This window comes from Rana temporaria, chromosome 13 (genome assembly GCF_905171775.1).
Source record: "Rana temporaria chromosome 13, aRanTem1.1, whole genome shotgun sequence".
NCBI lineage: Eukaryota > Metazoa > Chordata > Amphibia > Anura > Ranidae > Rana > Rana temporaria.
Window position 1 is genome coordinate 65,334,818 of NC_053501.1, and position 21,035 is coordinate 65,355,852.

At 42.4% G+C, this 21,035-nt stretch overlaps 1 protein-coding gene across 1 annotated transcript; it reads left to right on the forward strand.

The window, feature by feature from the left end:
• The first annotated feature begins 2,409 nt into the window (after positions 1-2,409).
• LOC120920566 (opsin-5-like) lies at positions 2,410-13,199 on the forward strand. Its single transcript, XM_040332710.1, has 6 exons — positions 2,410-2,666; positions 6,822-7,027; positions 7,702-7,801; positions 9,962-10,066; positions 10,280-10,503; positions 12,421-13,199. Exons 1-6 carry the CDS (start codon positions 2,447-2,449, stop codon positions 12,889-12,891), a joined length of 1,326 nt encoding a protein of 441 aa, XP_040188644.1. The 5' UTR covers positions 2,410-2,446; the 3' UTR covers positions 12,892-13,199.
• The last annotated feature ends 7,836 nt before the right edge of the window (positions 13,200-21,035 follow it).

A 21,035-nucleotide genomic window follows, 5' to 3' on the forward strand; every position in this document is an offset into this window, starting at 1 on the left:
TGTGGGCATAATGAAGCCAGACTGTATGACTTCCTGGATTTCAGCCTTGCAGATCTCGCACATGCTCAGTGCTGCACAAGCAATGTAATAGTTTTCAGATCAGGTTTCAGCACCTGTACTGTTCAAGTCACATGATTCTTCGAGACTGGGGAGTGCACAGACTCCTGGAAAGTTACACCCACTACATTCCCAGAAGTCTGTGCGGTGAAGCTTAAGCACCTAGGTGCAGGAAGAGGGAAGATTAACTATTCTGCCTAGCAACAACACTCTGAAGGCATCTAAAAAAAAAAAAATTCTCAATGGACTAATGACATTTTTTTAAAACTACTGATGTAATGTTATATTTATGGGTGGAACTCCACTTTAACCACTTCAGCCCCGGACCATATTGCTGGTCAATGACCGGGCCACTTTTTGCGATTTGGCACTGCGTCGCTTTAACTGACAATTGCGCGGACGTGCGACGGGGCTCCCAAACAAAATTGGCGTCCTTTTTTCCCCACAAATAGAGCTTTCTTTTGGTGGTATTTGATCACCTCTGCAGTTTTTATTTTTTTAAACAAAAATAGAGCGACAATTTTGAAAAAAAAAGAATATTTTTTACCTTTTGCTGTAATAAATATCCCCGAAAATATATAAAAAAAACGTTTTTTTTCCTCAGTTTAGGCCGATACGTATTCTTCTACATATTTTTCGTAAAAAAATCGCAATAAGCATTTATTGATTGGTTTGCGCAAAAGTTATAGCGTCTACAAAATAGGGCATAGTTTTATGGCATTTTTATTAATTATTTTTTTTTTTACTAGTAATGGCGGTGACCAGCGATTTTTATCGGTACTGCGACCTAATGGCGGACACTTTTGACACATTTTGGGGACCATTGTCATTTTTATAGCGATCAGTGCTATAAAAATGCATTGATTACTATAAAAATGCCACTGGCAGGGAAGGGGTTAACACTAGGGGGCGAGGAAGGGGTTAATTATGTTCCCTGTGTGTGTGTTCTAACTGAAGGGGGGTGGGATTGACTTGGGAAAATGACTGATCGCTGTTCATACATTGTATGAACAGACGATCAGGCATTTCTCCCCCTGACAGGACCGGGAGCTGTGTGTTTACACACACAGCTCCCAGTTGTCACTCTGTAACGAGCGATCGCGTATGTGCGAAGAGGTGATCGCGCCCGCCGGGCACACACATCGGGACCAGGGGCGAGCTGGGGGCGCACGCGCCCCTGTTGGCTGATTCCCAAGATAACGTAATATTACGTGATCTCGCGCAGGCGAGCCGACCTGCCGACGTAAAACTGCGGCGGCTGGCAAGCGGTTAATATCACTTTAAAACGAAAAATGTATCAGCCTATACATAAAGGGATATATGGAAGCACAACACCATTAAAAGGAGATCACTTTTTTTGACAGGCATATTTGAGAATAAAACAGAAAGGGGCAGATCCACATACATACACTGCGCCCGGCGCAGATGTAAGATACGCTACGCCGCTGTAACGTACCTGGCTTAGGTTTGAATCCTCAATGAATTTGCGCCGTAAGTTACAGAGGCGTAGTGTATCTCTCGCGGCGGAATTCAAATTGGGCGGGTAGGGGGCGTGTTTCATTTAAATGAAGCGCGTCCCCGCGCCGAACGAACTGCGCATGCGCCGTCCGTAAAAACTCCCAGGGTGCATTGCTCCAAATGACGTCGCAAGGACGTCATTGTTTTCAACGTGAACGTAAACGGCGTCGAAGCCCCATTCACGGACGACTTACGCAAACAACGTAAAATTTTAAATATTAGACGCGGGAACGACGGCCATACTTAACATTGAGTACGCCACCATAGAGCAGCTTTAATTATACGCCGGAAAAAGCCGAACGGAAATGACGTAAAAAATGCGACGGCCGGTCGTAACGTTCGTGGATCTTCGGAAATAGCTAATTTGCATACTCAACGCGGATTACGACGTGAACGCCACCTAGCGGGCGCCGAAAAATTGCATCTAAGATCAGACGGCGTACAAAGACGGATCTAACACAGATGCCGTCGTATCTTGTTTTGTGGATACCAAAACAAAGATACAACGCGCAAAATTCGAAATTACACGGCGTATGAAGAGATACGCTGCGTAATTTCTTTGAGGATCTGCCCCAAAGTTCTTGCTTATATTCAGTGTTTGGTTTATCACTTTTTTTTTTATTCTAGGTTCAAGCTGTCTTCTTCAGAACGTTGTTAGGAACAAATGACACTGTTCTTTTACTGGGGAGCAAGTTGTTGGGGTCTCTTCACTATAACCATGGTTTAGTTAATAAATTACCTTCATTCATTGGTGGGTTATACTTTTTAGACACAATTAGATTAGCCTTTGTGCTGAAAGTTAATTCCACAGAAGATTTCAGCAGATTAAATTTTGGCTTACAGTGTAATTTTAGGTAAATGCCGTAACTGTATGTCAGGGCTGCAAGACTGGGATCAGTCACTGATTGTAGAGCGCTCACCTCTTCCTGGAATCCTTGAATGCAACTCACAGTCACCAGTGCTGAAAGCACAAGGAAAGATCATGAGTGTGGTCCTGAAAGACAGCTCCTTCCTGCAGACCAACAGTTCCAGTGGTGTCCGAGACTTTAATGATGGGGAGACAGTGATAGGTGTCTACCTGTTGCTCCTAGGTAAGAAATACAACATAACAATTTTTTTGACTGCTCTATCTTCCTCTCTTACAAAAAAAGGTAAAAAATTAAGCCATAAGCATAGAATTGTATCATTGCGTTTGAATAGAGTAGCCTCTTTTATTACTGCTTGGGAAGTTATAACCAAAGTGCAAATATATACATAGATATTAGCACTTCCACCTGGCAGCACTAGGGTCATTGGTTCATTTCACAACCACGGCACTACCTGCCTGGAGTTTGCATGTTCTTTCTGTGGCTGCATGGGTTTCTCAGGGTACTCCGGTTTCCTCCCCCACTCCAAAGACATGCAGGTAGGTTAATTGGATACAGTCAAAAGTGGCCCAGTATGTGTAAATGTGAGTTAGGGACCTTAGATTGAAAGTAACTTGAGCGTAGGGACTGATGTGAATGTATAATATATATGTGAAGTGCTGCATAAATTGTTGGTGCTACATAAATACCTGTAATTATATTATATTCTTCTAGAATTGGAAGGATTACCTAACAACTAGCATGTCTATGTATATATTCTCAGCATTAAAGGGTCACTAAAGGATTTTTTTTTTAGCTAAATAGCTTCCTTTACCTTACTGCAGTCCTGGTTTCATGTCCTCATTGTTCGTTTTTGCTCTGATGTTGCTGTAATTCTCCTCTGTTTTGGACACTTCCTGGTTGTCTGTTTCCTGATCACCACAGTACTGGGAGATTTTAGTTTCGTTTTCAAACCAATACTGCTCTATGGCTCTGTCTAGCACATATACAGCATAACATGCTAAAACGAAACTAAATGCAAAAACGAAACTGCAGGCACATTATATGATTGATTTTTATCTATTTTTAATCGTTTTTAAAAGGAATCGGTTAACTATTATGTCTCTATACCCTGTAAACAGTCATTTCAGCAAAAACATTTTTTTCCTTTAGTGACCCTTTAATTTTACAGAGGAAAAGACTAATGCAGGTTGGGATTTTTCTGCACAACCCAAGATACAGTCACTTACAGAAATCTTTAGTGCCCATATACAGTATATATTATATATATATATATATATATATATATATATATATATATATATAATGGCCAAGTCAATCACCTGACCCAAATCCGATTGAGCATGCATTTCACTTGCTGAAGTCAAAACTGAAGGGAAAATGACCCAAGAACAAGCAGGAACTGAAGTCAGTAGAGGCCTGGCAGAGCATCACCAGGGATGAAACCCAGCGTCTGGCGATGTCTATGCGTTGCAGACTTCAGGCTGTATTTGACTGCAAAGGATTTGCAACCAAGTATTAAAAAGTGAAAGTTTGATTTATAATTGTTAATCTGTCCCATTATTTTTGGTCCCTTAAAAAGTGTGAGGCACATATACAAACTGTTGTAATTCCTACACCGTTCACCTGATTTGGATGTAAATACCTTCAAATTAAAGCTGAACGTCTGCAGCTAAAGCACATCTTGTTTGTTTAATTTCAAATCCATTGTGGTGGTGTATAGAGCCAAAAAGATTAGAATTGTGTTGATGTCCCAATATTTATGGACCTGACTGTATATATAATATATACTGTACATAATTGAGTTGCTTAGCTTTGTTTCCCCTTTTGGAGGTATGGCTTTTTGATGCAATTCTTTCATTAAGATCACTTCTGCCCAGACTTCTCTGGACAGTAGATAGGTGTACCACTGGTTTCCACCAGTTCTGTGCTGATGGCACTACTGGACATCTTCTGATGTCAAATGGAAGTAAGCATGACGTGTCTTTCATCTGCTGCACTAAAGTAGAACTATAGGTAACAACCCCGGTTTATTTTTTGTCATCTGCGTCCCACTGGGGAGAATTACCTTCACTTCCTGTCCTACAGCCAAAACAGAAAGTGAGAGGAAATCCCTGAAATGTAAATTAATCTCTTGGGGACCCCTAGACCACCACAAATAGTGTCCTCATTGGAAGCTTTCCTTTCTATTATTTTTCTGGGGACAACCCAAAATTTAGGATTTTCTTTTACTTTCACTTTCAATGCTAATGGTAAACAGGACAAATAAAGAGGGTGAATCTCCCTACTTGAGGCACGGACAGCTAAAAAAAAAAAAAAAACAATCCCTATCTACTCTATTCATAACTAAAGAACACAGTTTTGCCTTTAGTTATACTTTCAGTTTCATTGGCCAACCATGGTGACTACAGTCCTCAACATTTCCCATTTCTTTGTGCTTCTTCATGCAGGATAACTGCTTTGTGTCTTGTTACTGTGCTCAGTCTTTCCATGGTGTATGATATGTGACTTGAAACTGTCTTCCACAACCTCACCTTAGTAGCAGAGTCTGGTTGTTCCTTACCCTGTTTTAAGCCACCTACACCGCTGTTTCTCTTTCAGTTAATGACTGCAGGGTTGATTTACTAAAACTGGAAAGTGAAAAATCTGGCGCAGCTCTGCTTAGAAACCAATCAGATTTCATCTTATTTTTGTCAAAGCTTATTTGAACAAGTTAAAGTTAGAAGTTGATTGAGGCGCTTGAGTAACCAAAACTGCAGTGTTTATCCTCATGACACATCTCAGGAAGCACCCTCATGGCTAACAGAGGACAGAATTATAAACAGACTTGGAAAACTTAACATTAATGTCACCGGGACCAGATGGCTTGCACCCGAGGGCCCTTAGGGAACTCAGTCAAGTAATTGCCAGACCATTGTTCCTAATTTTTACTGACTAGAATGGTACCAGCTGATTGGAGAAAAGCCAATGTAGCACCAATATTTAAAAAGGGGCCAAAATACATCCCTGGGAATTAAAGAACAGTTAGCCTAACATCAATATTATGCAAGCTCTTGGACGCGATGATAAGGGACTATATACAAGATTTTAGTAATGAAAACTGTATCATTAGCAGTAATCATTGTGGATTCACGAAGAATCGTTGCCAAACCAATCTATTAACCTTCTATGAGGAGGTGAGCTGCAATATAGATATAGGAAGGCCTGTAGACATGGTGTATCTGCAAAAGCATTTGACACAGTTCCCCATAAACATTCACTGTTCAAAGTAAGGTCCGTTGGCATACACCATATGGTGAGTACATGGATTAAAAACTGGCTACAAGGGCGAGAGGGTGGTGATAAATGGGGAGTACTCAGAATTGTCAGGGGTGGAAAGTGGGGTCACCCAGGGTTCTGTGCTGGGACCAATCCTATTTAATTTGTTCATAAACAACGTGGAGGATGGGGTAAACAGTTCAATCTCTGTATTTGCGGATGATTCTAAGCTAAGCAGGGCAATAACTTCTCCGCAGGATGTGGAAACCTTGCAAGAAGATTAATGGGGTGGGCAATTATATGGCAAATAAGGTTTAATGTGGAAAATATAAAATAATGCATTTGGTTGGCAAAAATATGAATGCAATATATTCACTGTGGGGGTGAACCTCTGGGGGAATCTAGGATGGAAAAGGACCTGGGGGTCCTAGTAGATGATAGGCTCAGCAATGGCATGCAATGCCAAGCTGCTGCTAAAAAATAAAAACAGAATATTGGCATGCATTAAAATGGGGATTAACTCAACTCAAGAGATAAAGCGATAATTCTCCCACTCTCCAAGACTCAAGAGTGGCAAGGATGTGGAATTCCCTTCCACAGGCAGGCAGTGGTTTCAGCGGGGGGCAACGATGGTTTCAAAAAACTATTAGATAAGCACCTGAACGACCACAACATACAGGGATATACAATGTAATACTGACATATAATCACACACATAGGTTGGACTTGATGGGCTTGTGTCTTTTTTCAACCTCACCTACTATGCAACTATGTAACTATATGAAGTTGATGATCATTAGCACCTGATCATACACTTGAATCTAATCCTACGAAATCTCTGACTTTGTGCAAGTGTACAGAGTATGCAAGTGTAACAATTGATGCTGGTTTGAAGCCAAAGGGTAGTTACACCAAATATTGATTTGATATTGAAATACAGTATATATTTTTGAAAGCATTTTTACTTTACAGCATTTCTTCACACCTGCATAAAACGTTTGCACGACAATATATATTTAGTAAAGAAAAAAAAGAACATAAAATAAGGAGCACAAAACAAAAAATGATATGCCATAAATGTCTGTATAACCATACTTGCCTGTGTTTTTCTGCTGTTTCTAGGTTGGCTGTCATGGCTGGGAAATGGAGCAATAATCTGCCTAATGTATAGACGCAGAAAAAACATTGATTCTCAAGATCTGCTGACATTTAACCTCGCTGTGTCAGATGCAGGAATCTCCATTTTTGGCTACAGCCGAGGAATAGTGGAACTGTTCCATGGGTTAGGCAAAGATGGATTCTTGATAAGCACACTCTGGACTTGCAATGTAAGGGACAGAAAATCGTATTCAGTTTTGACAATCCGTTATTTGACCCTTGTGCTATTTATTCTTAGTTAAAAGCCAAATCCAGTTTAAACTTTTTGCTTTGTTTTGAATAGCGTAAGGAAGAATAAGTGCCTCTGTCAGTTTTGTATTTGCATCTGTGTACCTGTTAGGACAGAAAATGATTCAAAATTTCTCCAGTCGGGATACAGAATTTTATTTTTCAAGTCCCTGTCCAATGACCACTGCATCCTCAATTTCTTGTAGAAGTGTCACAGGAAAATGAAGTGAGGGAAAGGCTCCCCAATGGGTTCTCGTTAAATGTAATACATTTATAACCAATCACTTTTTTTGGGGGGGGGGGGTATTTTAATAACATTCTTAAATTTATAAATTTACAGTTATATCTGTCAGAACTAAACAGATCGATAACGTAAAAAATAACAAACATTTCCTATCTGTAGGATAATCAAATGGATTATACAGTACATAGAAGGATCATAGACCATAGATTTGAGCTGGAACTGCATTAAGCTGCCCCTGCCATCTGCCTTTCAGTTTTCCTAATCCCGTCATTGTAAAACAAGTGAATGTAGTCCTACAGAAATCCAAACCTTAAAAACTGCTTTTTTTGAATCCTTAGCAATCTGTCCTAATTATCTGTCCCGCTTTATTAGGTTGATGGCTTTCTAATCCTCCTCTTTGGTTTGATTAGCATTAGCACTCTTACAGCAATCAGCCTTCTACGTTATGTAAAGGGATGTCTGCCACACAGAGGTATGTCACCACTTTCACTTCAAAACCACTTAACTGTATTTCATCAGGCGCACTTTGATGTTCTTGGATTATCTTGTTTAGTATCTACTATAGATTTGAATGACTGAATTCAACACACAACCTGGTATTCTACTAAAGCTAGCAGCCTACATAGGATATAGCATAGGTGAACTCCAGTCTTACCTTTATTCTTGCATAGTTGTACAGACTCTTCTCCTTTACTGAAATAGCTTACTCTGATTTTATTTCACACTCTAGTGTAGAGGAGACTAATAACAAAATGTGTTTTATTATCAGCTTCCTACACACTAGAACTTGAAAGAGGGAGTGGCAGAATTAAAAGCCAATCAGGCTCTGCTGTATGTACATATGCTTACAAGAACCATGCTTGTACACAAGAGTAGTATGGCCTCCCTGTGCAGGTGGCATTGTGAAATCCACCGACATGCAGAGATAGTGGACAACAGGAGGAACTTTTGTTCCTCTGAGGCCTCCATAGGCATCATTGGGAGACCCTGGTGGCCATCTTTAGTGTGTACAGTGCTAATAAATAGCACTGTTCCTCTGCAGCTGGTGTGAATTTGTGTGGCTAGGTCAGGACAGGAAGCCAGTGGTTACAGACAGTGTGCTTAGCATAGGGAAAGACTTCAGTGGAGGAGATACAGAGTAGGGAATGCATGCCTGTGTCGCCAGCCAGGAGCTCTTTCCATCTCCAAGTACCTTGTTGCCAGATCGCCTTCCAGCCACCCCCTTCATCATATGTTGCCTGGCATCATAAGCTATTTAGAGTATTTTCTGTAATGCTAAGCCTGTGTTGCAAGACCTTCGGTGAAGTTCTGCTAATACACTTTGCTGCATTCATTGGTCTTTGTGGGCATTCTCTCCACTTTGGGTACCAAACATCTGGCCCTGCCTACATGCTTGCAGTCCGAGAGAAGAGACACAGGACTTCATGGGTCCTTTGATGCTCTTTCACTGTCCATTTACATGCTAGGGGTAGGGAGGTGGCCTAACTGTAGTTAACTGCATTTTAGGAAAGTTAAATCAGTGTTTCTCAACTGCAGCGCTGTGGCAATAGGACAAAAAACTGCCCCAAACCTGTACAGTCTGATCTGAGAGCGCCCTGGGTTAACTCCTATATACAGACAGGAAAAAGCAAGCCGAGCCTGTACCTCCTCTCTACTGCTATATCTTTTCCTGTTGGCAAACCAGAATGCTGCCCACATCCTATCGACCACCTGCCCACGTCCTGCCCATGTCCTGCCCACGTCCTATCGACCATTAATGTCATTGGTTGCTAAGGACATATCAGGCACCCACACAGTTTTCTCGGTTGCGGACAGGAGTAGAGATAGCAGCAGAGAGTAGGAGAGAGTCGGGAGGAGGTGCGAGCTGTTCACCCTCCCTCTTCTCTGTAAACAGGAGTTAACACAGAGCACGTTCAGATCAGACTGTACAAGGTTTGATTGCTGCCTACCATTCTCCTCCACACACTACTCCTGTCCCGAGAGCAGAAATTGTGGATAGGGGCAGTAATCAAACCCTATGTAGTCCTGATCTGAGAGCGTTCTGTGTCATTTTCTGTATACAAACAGGAAGGAGAAGAGCTGGAGGGCTGTGGGAAGAGAACACAGCCCACACCTCCTCCTGGCTCTGTACTACTCCCTGTTGCTGTCATCTGTAGTGATGTGAAGGATGTGGTGTGATGAGAGGTTTTGTGCAAGGAGGGAGGATTTGAGGGGGGATTAGTGCTAGCCAGAGGGTTTTGGGGGGAAATGTGCATTGCAAATGCATGTGCATTCTTTCGTGCCCGCTAAAAAGCAGTTTTGGTGTGGTGCAATTTTAAAAATCACGTCAACACCTTGTTTCATGAACATACAGCAGCCCATTAAAAATGCAACACGTGGCAATGTATGTTGTGAACAAGCTTTCAGACTGTTGTGCCCTGAGATTGTGCACAGTTTTAAAAAGGTGCTTCGACTGAAAAAAGGTTGAGAAGCACTGAGTTAGGTCACAAACCTTAAGGACTGGGTGAACAAAAACCTTTATGAGGTACAGCTCATACAGTATACTGTGTATATGTTTTTCTACTACTGTATTTAGCTTTTTGCCTGCAGTTTACCTTCAAGAAGGATGTGTGCAATGTATTTTTCTTCTCAGCTCATATAGCAGACAAAAGTTGTGCCTTGGTGACAATCCTTATCATATGGATCTCATCTATCATCTGGGCTGGAGCTCCACTTCTAGGCTGGGGCAGCTTCACAGGTTAGTGGACTGATGTTAATAAAGTTGGTGTCCAAGCTCACAAACCTTAACTAATTTGAGTGTTATGAAGTTGAAATATATCAAAGGCATCAAGCTGATTTATTACACCTGTCTTATTACAAATTGGTGAAAAATATACAGTTATCTATAGAAAGGGGCTATATAACTTGAACATCATGGGTTCTACATTCTATAATGTATTCCTCCTTGCAGAACGCAGGTACGGCACATGTGAAATAGACTGGTCCTTAGCCACAAGCTCCATCTCATACAAATGTTATGTCATTGGCGTTTTTCTTTGGGGATTCTTCATTCCTGTGGCCATCATGGTCTTCTGCTATGTATCAATCATCAGAGTTGTTCACGCAAGTCACAGGAACTCCAAGGGAGGGGAGATCAGTCAACGGCAACATACCATGGAAAGAGACATCACACGGGTGAGAACATTAACCTGTTCTATAAGTTATTATAAATGGGGAATTTTATCAAAATTTCTAAGTGCAGTCCTTTTGTGGTGGCGGGAGAGTGGTGAGTTGTGGGGGTGGAAGGGACTGTGAGCTGGGAAGTGAAGTGGATGGGTGTGATGTGCTGAGGGGTAAATGATGTGGGTGGTGGAGGGGGTAAGGTGCCTGGAAGGTGCTTTGATCATGGAGGAGAGGTTGGCAAGAGGTGCTGTGGAGAGTAGTGGAGTGGAGGAAGTGGAGAATAGGCATTGTGTTGGGGGTGGTGTTGTGGGGAGGGGGTGACTGGAGGTGCTGTGGCAAAGCAGGGAAGTGACATGGGTGAGTGACTGGTGCATGTCAGCGCTGCAAGGCTAGTTTCTGAGCTGGTGTCCTTATCTTGAAAGTAAACCATGTTTACATAGGGGTGAGGTGGTGCTCAGAGCAGCAAAGATTGCCATACAATGAAAAAACAAAATTATATACAATGGGCCAGATTCATGTAGACTTACGACGGGCGTATCAGTAGATACGCCGTCGTAAGTCCGAATCCCCGCCGTCATATATTTAAGCGTATTCTCAAACTGAAATACGCTTAAATATTGCTAAGATACGACCGGCGTAAGTCTCCTACGCCGTCGTATCTTAACTGCATATTTACGCTGGCCGCTAGGGGCGTGTACGCTAATTTACGCCTAGAATATGTAAATCAGCTAGATACACCTATTCACGAACGTACGCCTGGCCGTTGCAGTAAAGATACGCCGTTTACGTAAGGCGTTTTCAGGCGTAAAGATGGTGCAGCCAATGTAAAGTATGGGCGTCGGAACTGCGTCAAATTTTCCACGTTTTACGTTGTTTGCGTAAGTCGTCCGTGAATGGGGCTGGGCGTAAGTTATGTTCACATCAAAACCAATGAGTCTTTGCGGCGTAATTTGGAGCATGCGCGCTGGGATACGTCCACGGACAGCGCATGCGCCGTTCGTTAGAAACGTCAAATACGTGGGGTCAATAGTATTTTGCATAGAACACGCCCCCAACCAGCCTATTTTGAATTAGGCGGGCTTACGCCGGCCCAGTTACACTACGCTGCCGTAAGTTAGAGCGCAACTTCTTTGTGAATACAGGACCTGCTGCTCTAACTTACAGCGGCGTAGTGTATCTGAGATACGCTACGCCCGCCAAAATCTCTCTGAATCTAGCCCAGTGTGTATATGTGTATATGTTTATGTGTGTGTGTCTGTGTGTATATATATATATATATATAAAAAAAACTGTATTCATTGATGTACAAAATACACTCAGAAAATAACTTATTTCTTCTGCATGCAGAACTTATGACTGGCAGGTCTTATTTTTTTAATAATGGGAATTTTTTAAATGTCGTAGTAGCTAAGGCAAACAGAGGTAAATATAATGGGTCCTTTGGTGCACTCACTGTTGCGCACAAGTATGTAGTGCAATTTTCCCCTAAAAAGGACAAAGCAGAACTGCTATATCTCAGCCCGGGTTCACACTGCCAATGAATTCAAAGTCATGCAACTTTGTAGTCGGACCACAGCATGACTTGCATGCGATTTCTTTAACAGGAGTCAATGCAAGTCGTACCAAAAGTAGTGCAGGAACCTTCTTCTAAGTCGGAGCGACTCAAGTCACACTGATTAGAATGGGTCCATTGTACAGAATGGTGTCCAACTGGGGTACGATTTCTATTGCGACAAGTGCTCCAAAGTCAGAGCAATGGTCGCATCAGTGTGAACTAAGCCTCGTGGAATAAAAGCATGCAAAATCGCTTTCACATGGGGCAAAATTGTTTTAGCTCAAGATTGTTAATTAATGTTATACAGCTTTCTAAAACCTTTGATCTGTATTATCACTAAAACTAATTTTTGCTTTGTTGCCTTCATTTCTTAGATATCCTTTGTTATCTGCACAGCATTCCTCCTTGCCTGGTCTCCTTACGCTGTTATTTCTATGTGGTCAGCTTGTGGCTATCAGGTACCAGCACTTACCAGTGTAGTGGCCACACTGCTTGCCAAGTCAGCAAGCTTCTACAATCCCATAATATACCTAGGCTTGAGCCCAAAGTTTCGACAAGATCTACGGACTATGATGTGCTGTTTTCAGCCAGAGAAAGATTTACCTGCAAAGTGTGAAAAAGTAGCAGTTATCTACGAAGTAAAGAAGATGCAACCAGAAGATCACATTCAGAATTCTAGAAGAATAGAGAAAAATACACTGCTGACTAATAATTTTTTGTCACAAAGGACAGACGTGGGTGAATCCCCTCATGTCTCTGAAATTGGACAAAAAAGGGATATAATTGCCAACTTCAAGATGGACATTACATGCAACTTTGAGACAGGACAAAAAATACCAATGTAGATTACATCTGGTTCATACAGATCAGATGATTGTATGATTCTGATGTAGAGGTGATTTTTCTATCGGTAATTGATATTGTAAGTGTCCATGACCTAGAAGCTTCTAGAAATTACATCCTTGGTCTGTTTGATTTATTTCTCCTTGCTCTTTGATGATTAGCTGAGTCAACCTTGTTAATATCCAAAAATAGAGACAATGGGACAATTCTGGAAAGAGGGGTAACATATATTCTTTTAACCAAAAATGTTTAGGTTCTAAATATATGATTATCTTTACTTCTAAAATAAAATATATGACATTTCCATTAAGTAAATGGCAAAAAAATCTCTTGATTCTAAAGTGTTCTCCTGTTCAATAGGGCTGTAATTTCCTATTATCACCTGTTTATAACCTCAACTTAGACTCATACCATTCAAGCCCAATTCCTAGCGACATATCGGTAACTCTACATGGATGAAGTAAACTGGTGAGGGGTCCAGAAAATCCCTTTACCAGTTCACAAATTACTTGGTGGTCCACAACAAACATTTTTTTGCTGAACGATGATTAGATTCAATGTGAATTCAAGTTTAGACAAAGCAATTTAGCCATTAGTATTTGTAATTTCTCTAAGCGAAACACTACATTTTAGTAGAATGTAAAAGGAATAATTGCCATCTGATCTGATTGTCAATCTGATGATATTGTTTTGCACCAGGTTACTAATGGGGTTTATTTATCAAAAGAGGAAAATAGCTATATTTCAGTTGAAACTGCATTTACATTCATTCTGTGAGAATAAACTAGTGTACACTCATAAGTTTTAGGGATTTTCACACAAGTATATGTAGCATCCTAGGTAGGTGCTAGAATTGGATTTTTTTGTATAGGTAAGGTAAATTTAGGTAGGCCTGGCTGGCAGACAGGCCTGTTTGTTTTGGTTTATATGGGTTGGGAGTGGATCAGAGAGTAGCAGCTGGTGACTCACAGGCAGCATCATTGAGACCTCCCTCTTTCTTCTAGAGGATTCTAGAAGGAGAGGAGTAGAGGAGAGGTGGAGCTGCCTAGGGTGTTCTAATGAGCCCTGACCAATCCCCAACCTGGATTGGCAGGGGGCAGGCCTCCTGAAATACCTAGAGTCATCCCAGCTGGGGAGGAGTTGTTGGAGTTGTTCAGAGTTTAAAGATGGAGTGCTAGGCTGTCGGGGTCTTTGAGGGAGCTCCCCCAGTCTGGTGGGGGGGTGACCTTGGGCCTGGGGCTCGGGTGCAGACAGAGCCCTTCAAGAAAGCGTGAAGGCTTTGGACAGGAGGCGCAGAAGCTAGAATTGCTGGGCAAATCTTCAAGGAGAGAAACATCTGGTCGCAGCCAGGAGGGCTGGTGAGTGACATGCACAGTCGGGAGGACTGGGGAGGCACGCCTGGGAGGACTGGGAGCATGCAGTCTGAGATGGGCGCAGAGCCAGTGGAGAGGACTGTGGTGTCATGGGCAGTGGAGTCAGGCAGCTACAGCCAGGGGGGCTGGCAGGGTCTGAAGAGGGGTGACTGGGAGCAGTAGTCCATCTGTAGGACAGCTAGCACTATAGACTTTCTATTTTCTTGCTACACTATAGGGACCTGCGGTCCCTACCTGGTTGAGCCAGTGCCAGGCCTAACCTTACATGTGCTAGCTGATCCTGAGAGTCAAGAATTGTGCAGGAGGAAGGAAGAGGAATAGTCTACAAGCAAGGAAAGTGCTGGAGGAGACAGAAGTAGTGATGTGTACAGGGAGTGTACATAGTTCGTCCCAATTGATTGTTCTACAATTCACCAATTGATCTGCAATTCACCAGACATCACATATTCTCCTTACCCCATCCAAGTTAAATTCCCTCAATAAAACAAACCAAAACAAGCACACGGACTGTTCATTGTCTTAGAGTGACTGAGAATTGAATGCCGGGCTGGGCAGGGTGACAAGTGGGCCACATCATTTAGCAGCCCCTACGGGGGTACCGCTACATATAAAACTGTGGCTGTTGTATGAATGGGGAAAAATCTAAATCAAATGTTCTTAACCATCTTCATGTTCGGGTCATTTTTAAGTTTTCTGTGCTGCTAAAAATTCTGATCGACATTTACTAAGTCATGCAACACTGTACCCCAATTATTTTGAGACAGACAGATCTTTCTATTGGTTGTCTTTAAAGAGGAACTACCGTCTGCTCACATGATTTGTAATAAAAACATCTTTGCCATTCTAAAGCGTCTCTTCAACCACTTTTCATATTATTTTATATATACAGTGATTCTGTATTTGCCAAATATGCTGCAGAAATCTTCCTCCACTAAGTCTGGCTGCAGCCATTTTAACTGTGGGCAGCTGAAGATGCTGCCTGTTCACTGTTGTAATATTAATATAGATATGTAGGTATTGTAAAATATTGTGGTATATGTAAGGCACAGTATATATGTGTGACATACAGGAATTCAAGGTTAGACATCAGAGGGTGTTTGCTGACCAAATCTTGTGGCCAAACGACACATATCAAAAGGTACAGAGGATTTTTTGATGTGTTAATCTTATCTAAGACGACCTAGGTGTGTGAGATGGCCTACTATTTCCTTACAAACATAAGGAAGTATTTATTGATGGTAATTAGACTTGTGGGGTATTCATTCAATGGCAACATTTGGTTGACCCCCCCCCCCCTCCAGTGTGAGTCCAATATTTGAAGCAGTCAAGCTGGCATTCAAGAGTAGTCTTGTCACTCTAAGGAGAATATTGCACAGGTCTAGGAAAAGATGGGATTCTGAAATACTCTGTTGGATTCTTTGCATCGTCTGTGGACTTTGGACTTTGTATGTTATTGGAAGTTAATTAAATTTGCGTTCTCTGGAGAACCTGGTGTGAGTTGCTTCGGAACAACGTAATTTATAGTCATCATACTAACATCTAAGATATTAATTATCTAACCGGACTACTGGGCACTATATACATACACATACTTAATCACTACTTTCACTTCCTAGATTTACACAGACACACCTCCAGCTCTGCAGCTTTCATCGGCCCTCTCATGACTCGCCCCTCTCCCTTCCTGGCAAACTCTCACGAGAGTGAGAGAGAGCTGTGCAGGCTAATGACCAGACAAGAAACAGGAAGTGGGCTGTAAAAAAAATATGTTTTACTATCCAAAGTTAAAACAACAAGGGCAGAAGATTTAATAGATGGAAAGTTTGCAAAATGACTTATGTTTCGTACACACCACCGGTTATCCCGATGGGAAAACTACCATGTTTGCATTTGGTTGGGAAAACCAGACGTGTGTATGCTCCATAGCAGTTTTCCCGACGGGAAAACTGTGAGTAAAAAAATAAGAACTTGGGGCCAGATCCACAAACACCCGGCGCAACGTAACTTTTGTCATTTAAGTTACACCTCTGCAAATTACACAAGGTAGTGCCGATCCACAAAGCACTTACCTGGAAATTTGCAGCGGTGTAACTTAAAATCGTCCGGTGCAAGGCGTTCCTAATTTAATGGGGCGAGTCCCATTTAAATTAGGCGCGCTCCCGTGCCGGACGTACTGCGCATGCTCCCGACGTCATTTTCCCCGACGTGCTTTGCACGGTTTTACGTTGCGCCGGGTTTTGAGAATCGCGACGGGCGTAAAAAAAAAATACGAGTTGCGGCGGGAAAAAACAATTTAAAAAAAAAAAAGACACCGTCGCGGGAAAGAAGGGTCTACTTTTACATGGTGTACTAACTTTACACCTTGTAAAAGCAGCCCTAATTTTGCGATAGCAAACTAATACTTACGGAGAAAAAACGAAGCTGAAAAGCTTCGTGGATCTCCGTAAGTGCTAATTTGCATACCCGACGCGGCATTTCGACTCGAAATGCCCCCAGCGGCGGCCGAGGTTCTGCATCCTAAGATCCAACAGTGTAAGTCCCTTACACATGTCGGATCTTCTGTCTATCTATGTGAAACTGATTCTGTGGATCGGTTCCATAGATAGAAACAGGGATACGACGGCGTATCACTTTTGTGGATTAGCCCCTTGTACTCTTTTTTTCCGTCCGCAATTCTGGGCTGTTTTTTGTTCGCCAGTTTTCCTATGGGAAACACTGCGAGGGAGCATACACACAGCCGGTTTTCCCAACCGAAGCTGTCATGGCAGTTTTCATGTTGGGTGTGTACGGGGAAAAGCAACCAAGCAGGTTCTCGGTTTTCCCGGTGGACTTTTGATGGCCGGGAAAACCGATCGTGTGTACTAGGCATAAAGGTCCACTTTAATATCTATTTGGTTGTATTTGATACCAATTTTTACTATTCAAAAGGAAAATTTAAAAAAAAATCCTTACTTTCTGTTATAAACCCACGTTTTTTTTCTCTCAGAGAAAGGTGCACACATCTCCGGGTCAACCCTTTCTCCACCCCCAACTCTCAGCATTGCCATTTTTCCCTACTCACATTCCAGCACCAGCCACTTTAAAAAAAAAAATCTTCAGCAGCAACAAGAAATCTCCCATCAACAACAATATGAAATGAGGCAGTGTGAAGCAGGGGATGTTCAACATGGTTTATGGAATGAGGTGGTGCAATGCAGGTTGTGGGAGACAATAGTAACAGTAGTAGACAATAGTAGAGTCATGCCTCTTTCCATCTTTGCTGCATAAACTGGGGGGGGGGGGGGGGGGGGGTCCTGCAGGAAGATGGGTCTTCCTGCAGATCTCTAAATGGCATATGAATTGTAGTTTGCCAACTGAACAAAATAGATGGCCATTTTTTTGTACAGGTACCTTAATCTTTTGGTTGCCAAGCAGAGGTTCATCTCCTGGTCATTTAATCATTAAATCTACAGTATACCTCCCATATCTAGATTGTACTCAAAGATGGAGAGAGGTTTTTGGACCAGGCCAGCACTGACCTGAATTTGCCTAGCATATCTGGAAGGATAGATAAAATGACATAATTATCATGTTTACCTTTCCAATTAAGTGCCACAATGCAAATTTGCTGACCTTCCCCTTTTCAACTTTGTGTTGGCAAGTCTTTCAGGAAAGCCTTTGTGATTTGGTCACAATGTATCACAAGCTATAATTTTTCTTTAGAAAAAAGATGTGTAACCGCTTAAAGTGTAAGTAAACCCCCCTATCATTTTCAGCCAAGAAAGCTGCCATCTTGGCCTATGTTTAATCTTCACCTGCCATGAAGCTGCACATGTGATCAGTTATGACACCAGCCATTGGATGGTTTCACAGTTTGGCTGAGAGCACAACCATTGTGACAGTTACATTTCTGGCAATTTTTTTAAACTGTTAAATCGATGGGTTTACTTCCGCTTTAAGGTCCACCCTATAGCAGTTTTACTGCAACAGGGCAGCACCTCTTCGTCGGATCACGTATACATACATGATCCGACTCCTGCTGTGATCACATACAGTGGGAGCCGGCCGATTGGTATCGCTGACTCGATGTCTGTCGGCACCTGCTGATCATCAAGCAGAGAGGCAGAATGATGCTCTGCCTATGTAAACAAGGCAGATCCCATTCTGACAGGAGGTAATGCATTGGAACTTTATGGAAGTGTGGCAAAAAGAAAGCCATTGTTTAACCACTAGCCTACCGCCCGCCGTTATATGACGGCGGGACGATAAGGCTCTCGTTCTGGGCGGACGTCATATGACATCTTTGCCTTCCCGAGCCACTAGGGGGCACGCACGCCCGCTGCGTCACTGGGGACCCGATGTTCGCTGGGCACCCGCGATTGCCCAGTAACTGAGCAGGACCAAACACACAGATCCAGATCCTGTCAGGGAGAGGAGACCGATGGTGTGTCCCTTGTACATGTGACACTGATTGGTCACCTCCCCAGTCAGTCCCATCCTCCCCACAGTTAGAATCACTCCCTAGGGAACACATTTAACCCCTTGATCGCCCCTTAGTGTTAACCCCTTCCCTGGCAGTCATATTTATACAGTAATCAATGCATTTTTATAGCACGGATCGCTGTATAAATGTGAATGGTCCCAAAAATTTGTCAAAAGTGTCCAATGTGCTCAAAGCAATATCGTAGTCACGATAAAAATCACTATTAGTAAAAAAAAATGCTATAAATCTATCCCCTATTTTGTAGCCGCTATAACGTTTGTGAAAACCAATCAATATACACTAATTGTGATTTTTTTTAACCAAAAATATGTAGAAGAATAAGTATCGGTCAAAACTTATTTGGATACAGTGTTGCATGACCGCGCAATTGTCATTCAAAGTGTGACAGCGCTGAAAGCTGAAAAATGGCTTCGGCAGGAAGGGAGTGAAAGTGTCCTGTATTGAGGTGGTTAAAGAAAGTCATAATAATTCCTGTTTGCAGTTTGCAATAAGCCACAAGGGGGACACAGCAAACATGTGGAAGAAGGTGCTCTGGTCAGATGAGACAAAAATCTTACTTTTTGGTCCAAAAGCAAAACGCTATGTGTGGCGGAAAACTAACACTGCACATCACCCTGAACACACCATCCCCACCGTAAAACATGGTGGTGGCAGCATCATGTTGGGGGGAAGATGGATGGAGCCAAATACAGGGCAATCTTAGAAGAAGACCTGTTACAGTCTGCAAAAGACTTGAGACTGGGGTGGAGGTTCACCTTCCAGCAGGACAATGACCCTAAACATACCGGCAGAGCTACAATGGAATGGTTTAGATCAAAGCATATTCATGTGTTAGAATGGCCCAGACAACGTCCAGACCTAAATCTAATTGAGAATATGTGGCAAGACTTGAAAATTGCTGTTCACAGACGCTCTTCATCCAATCTGACAGAGCTTGAGCTATTTTGCAAAGAAGAATGGGCAAAAATGTCACTCTCTAGATGTGCAAAAACTAGTAGGGACATCCCCAAAAAGACTTGCAGCTGCAATTGCAGTGAAAGGTGGTTCTACAAAGTATTGACTCAGGGGGGCTGAATACAAATGCACACCACACTTTTCAGATATTTATTTGTAAAAAAAAATTAAAACCATTTATCATTTTTCTTCCACTTCACAATTATGTGGCACTTTGTGTTGGTCTATTACAAAAAATCTCAATAAAATACATTTACGTTTTTGGTTTTAACATGATGAAATGTGGAAACTGTCAAGGGGTATGAATACTTTTTCAAGGCACTGTATATGAACTGCGCAGCAGGGATGAAGACTATCCTTATACCGGTTTGTGATCAGATCTTTCCAACTGCGCCAACTGCGAAATTGGCCTGGGCAGGAAGGGGGTGAAAGTGCCCAGTATTGAAGTGGTTACATGACAACGGCAGGCTGATGTTATCTGTTGGGGTTATTTGAGCATCGTAAACATATAGGAATTTGTGATACAAAACTGCTCATATGATATTCCTGGCCCATGGTCAGTAGAAATGTACAGCACTTAATTATGCAGTGCAGTGTTCAGGAGATACAATAATAATGAAAAATGCTGAAAAGTGCTTTGTACTAGGCTGATTCCTATTACAACTGGGGTACATCTACCATTTGTTGATTCAGCTCAGCTGTAGCAATTGCAGCATGCATATCCACTTTGTTGGGGAGAAGATGCACCTGGTACATATTGGAAGCATTATGTAGCTTGCGGGTGGTCAGGACTAAAACAACGGAACCAAGTAAAGCAATTTTTAAGACCTGCTGCAAGAGTAATTATAACTAATAAGAGTATGAAAGAGTTCTTGCTGACACTATTTACTAAACTTATATACATATATTGCATAAAGAAAACTATACAAATAAGCAACCTGTGTGCTTCTGTATATGTTTCTATAGACAAACCGATTTTTTCTGAATGTAAGGCCCCGTACTCACGACCAAAATGTCTGCTGAAACTGGTCCGCAGACAGTTTCAGCAGACATGTTTGGCCGTGTGTTGGCCCGAGCGGACCATTTTGGGACGGATCGGACAGGTTTCCAGCGGACAACTGTTTCCCGGACTTGTTTTAAAACAGTCCGCTGGAAACCTGTCCGCCCGGACATGTACGGTCGTCTGTACAGACCTACCGTACATGTCCTGCCGCCCGCATCCCTCGCATGCGTCGAATGACTTCGACGCATGCGTGGAAGCATTTTTAAGGCGGCCCGCCCACGTCGCCGCGTCATTGTCGCGGCGACACCACGTCATCGACGCGGCGACACCGCG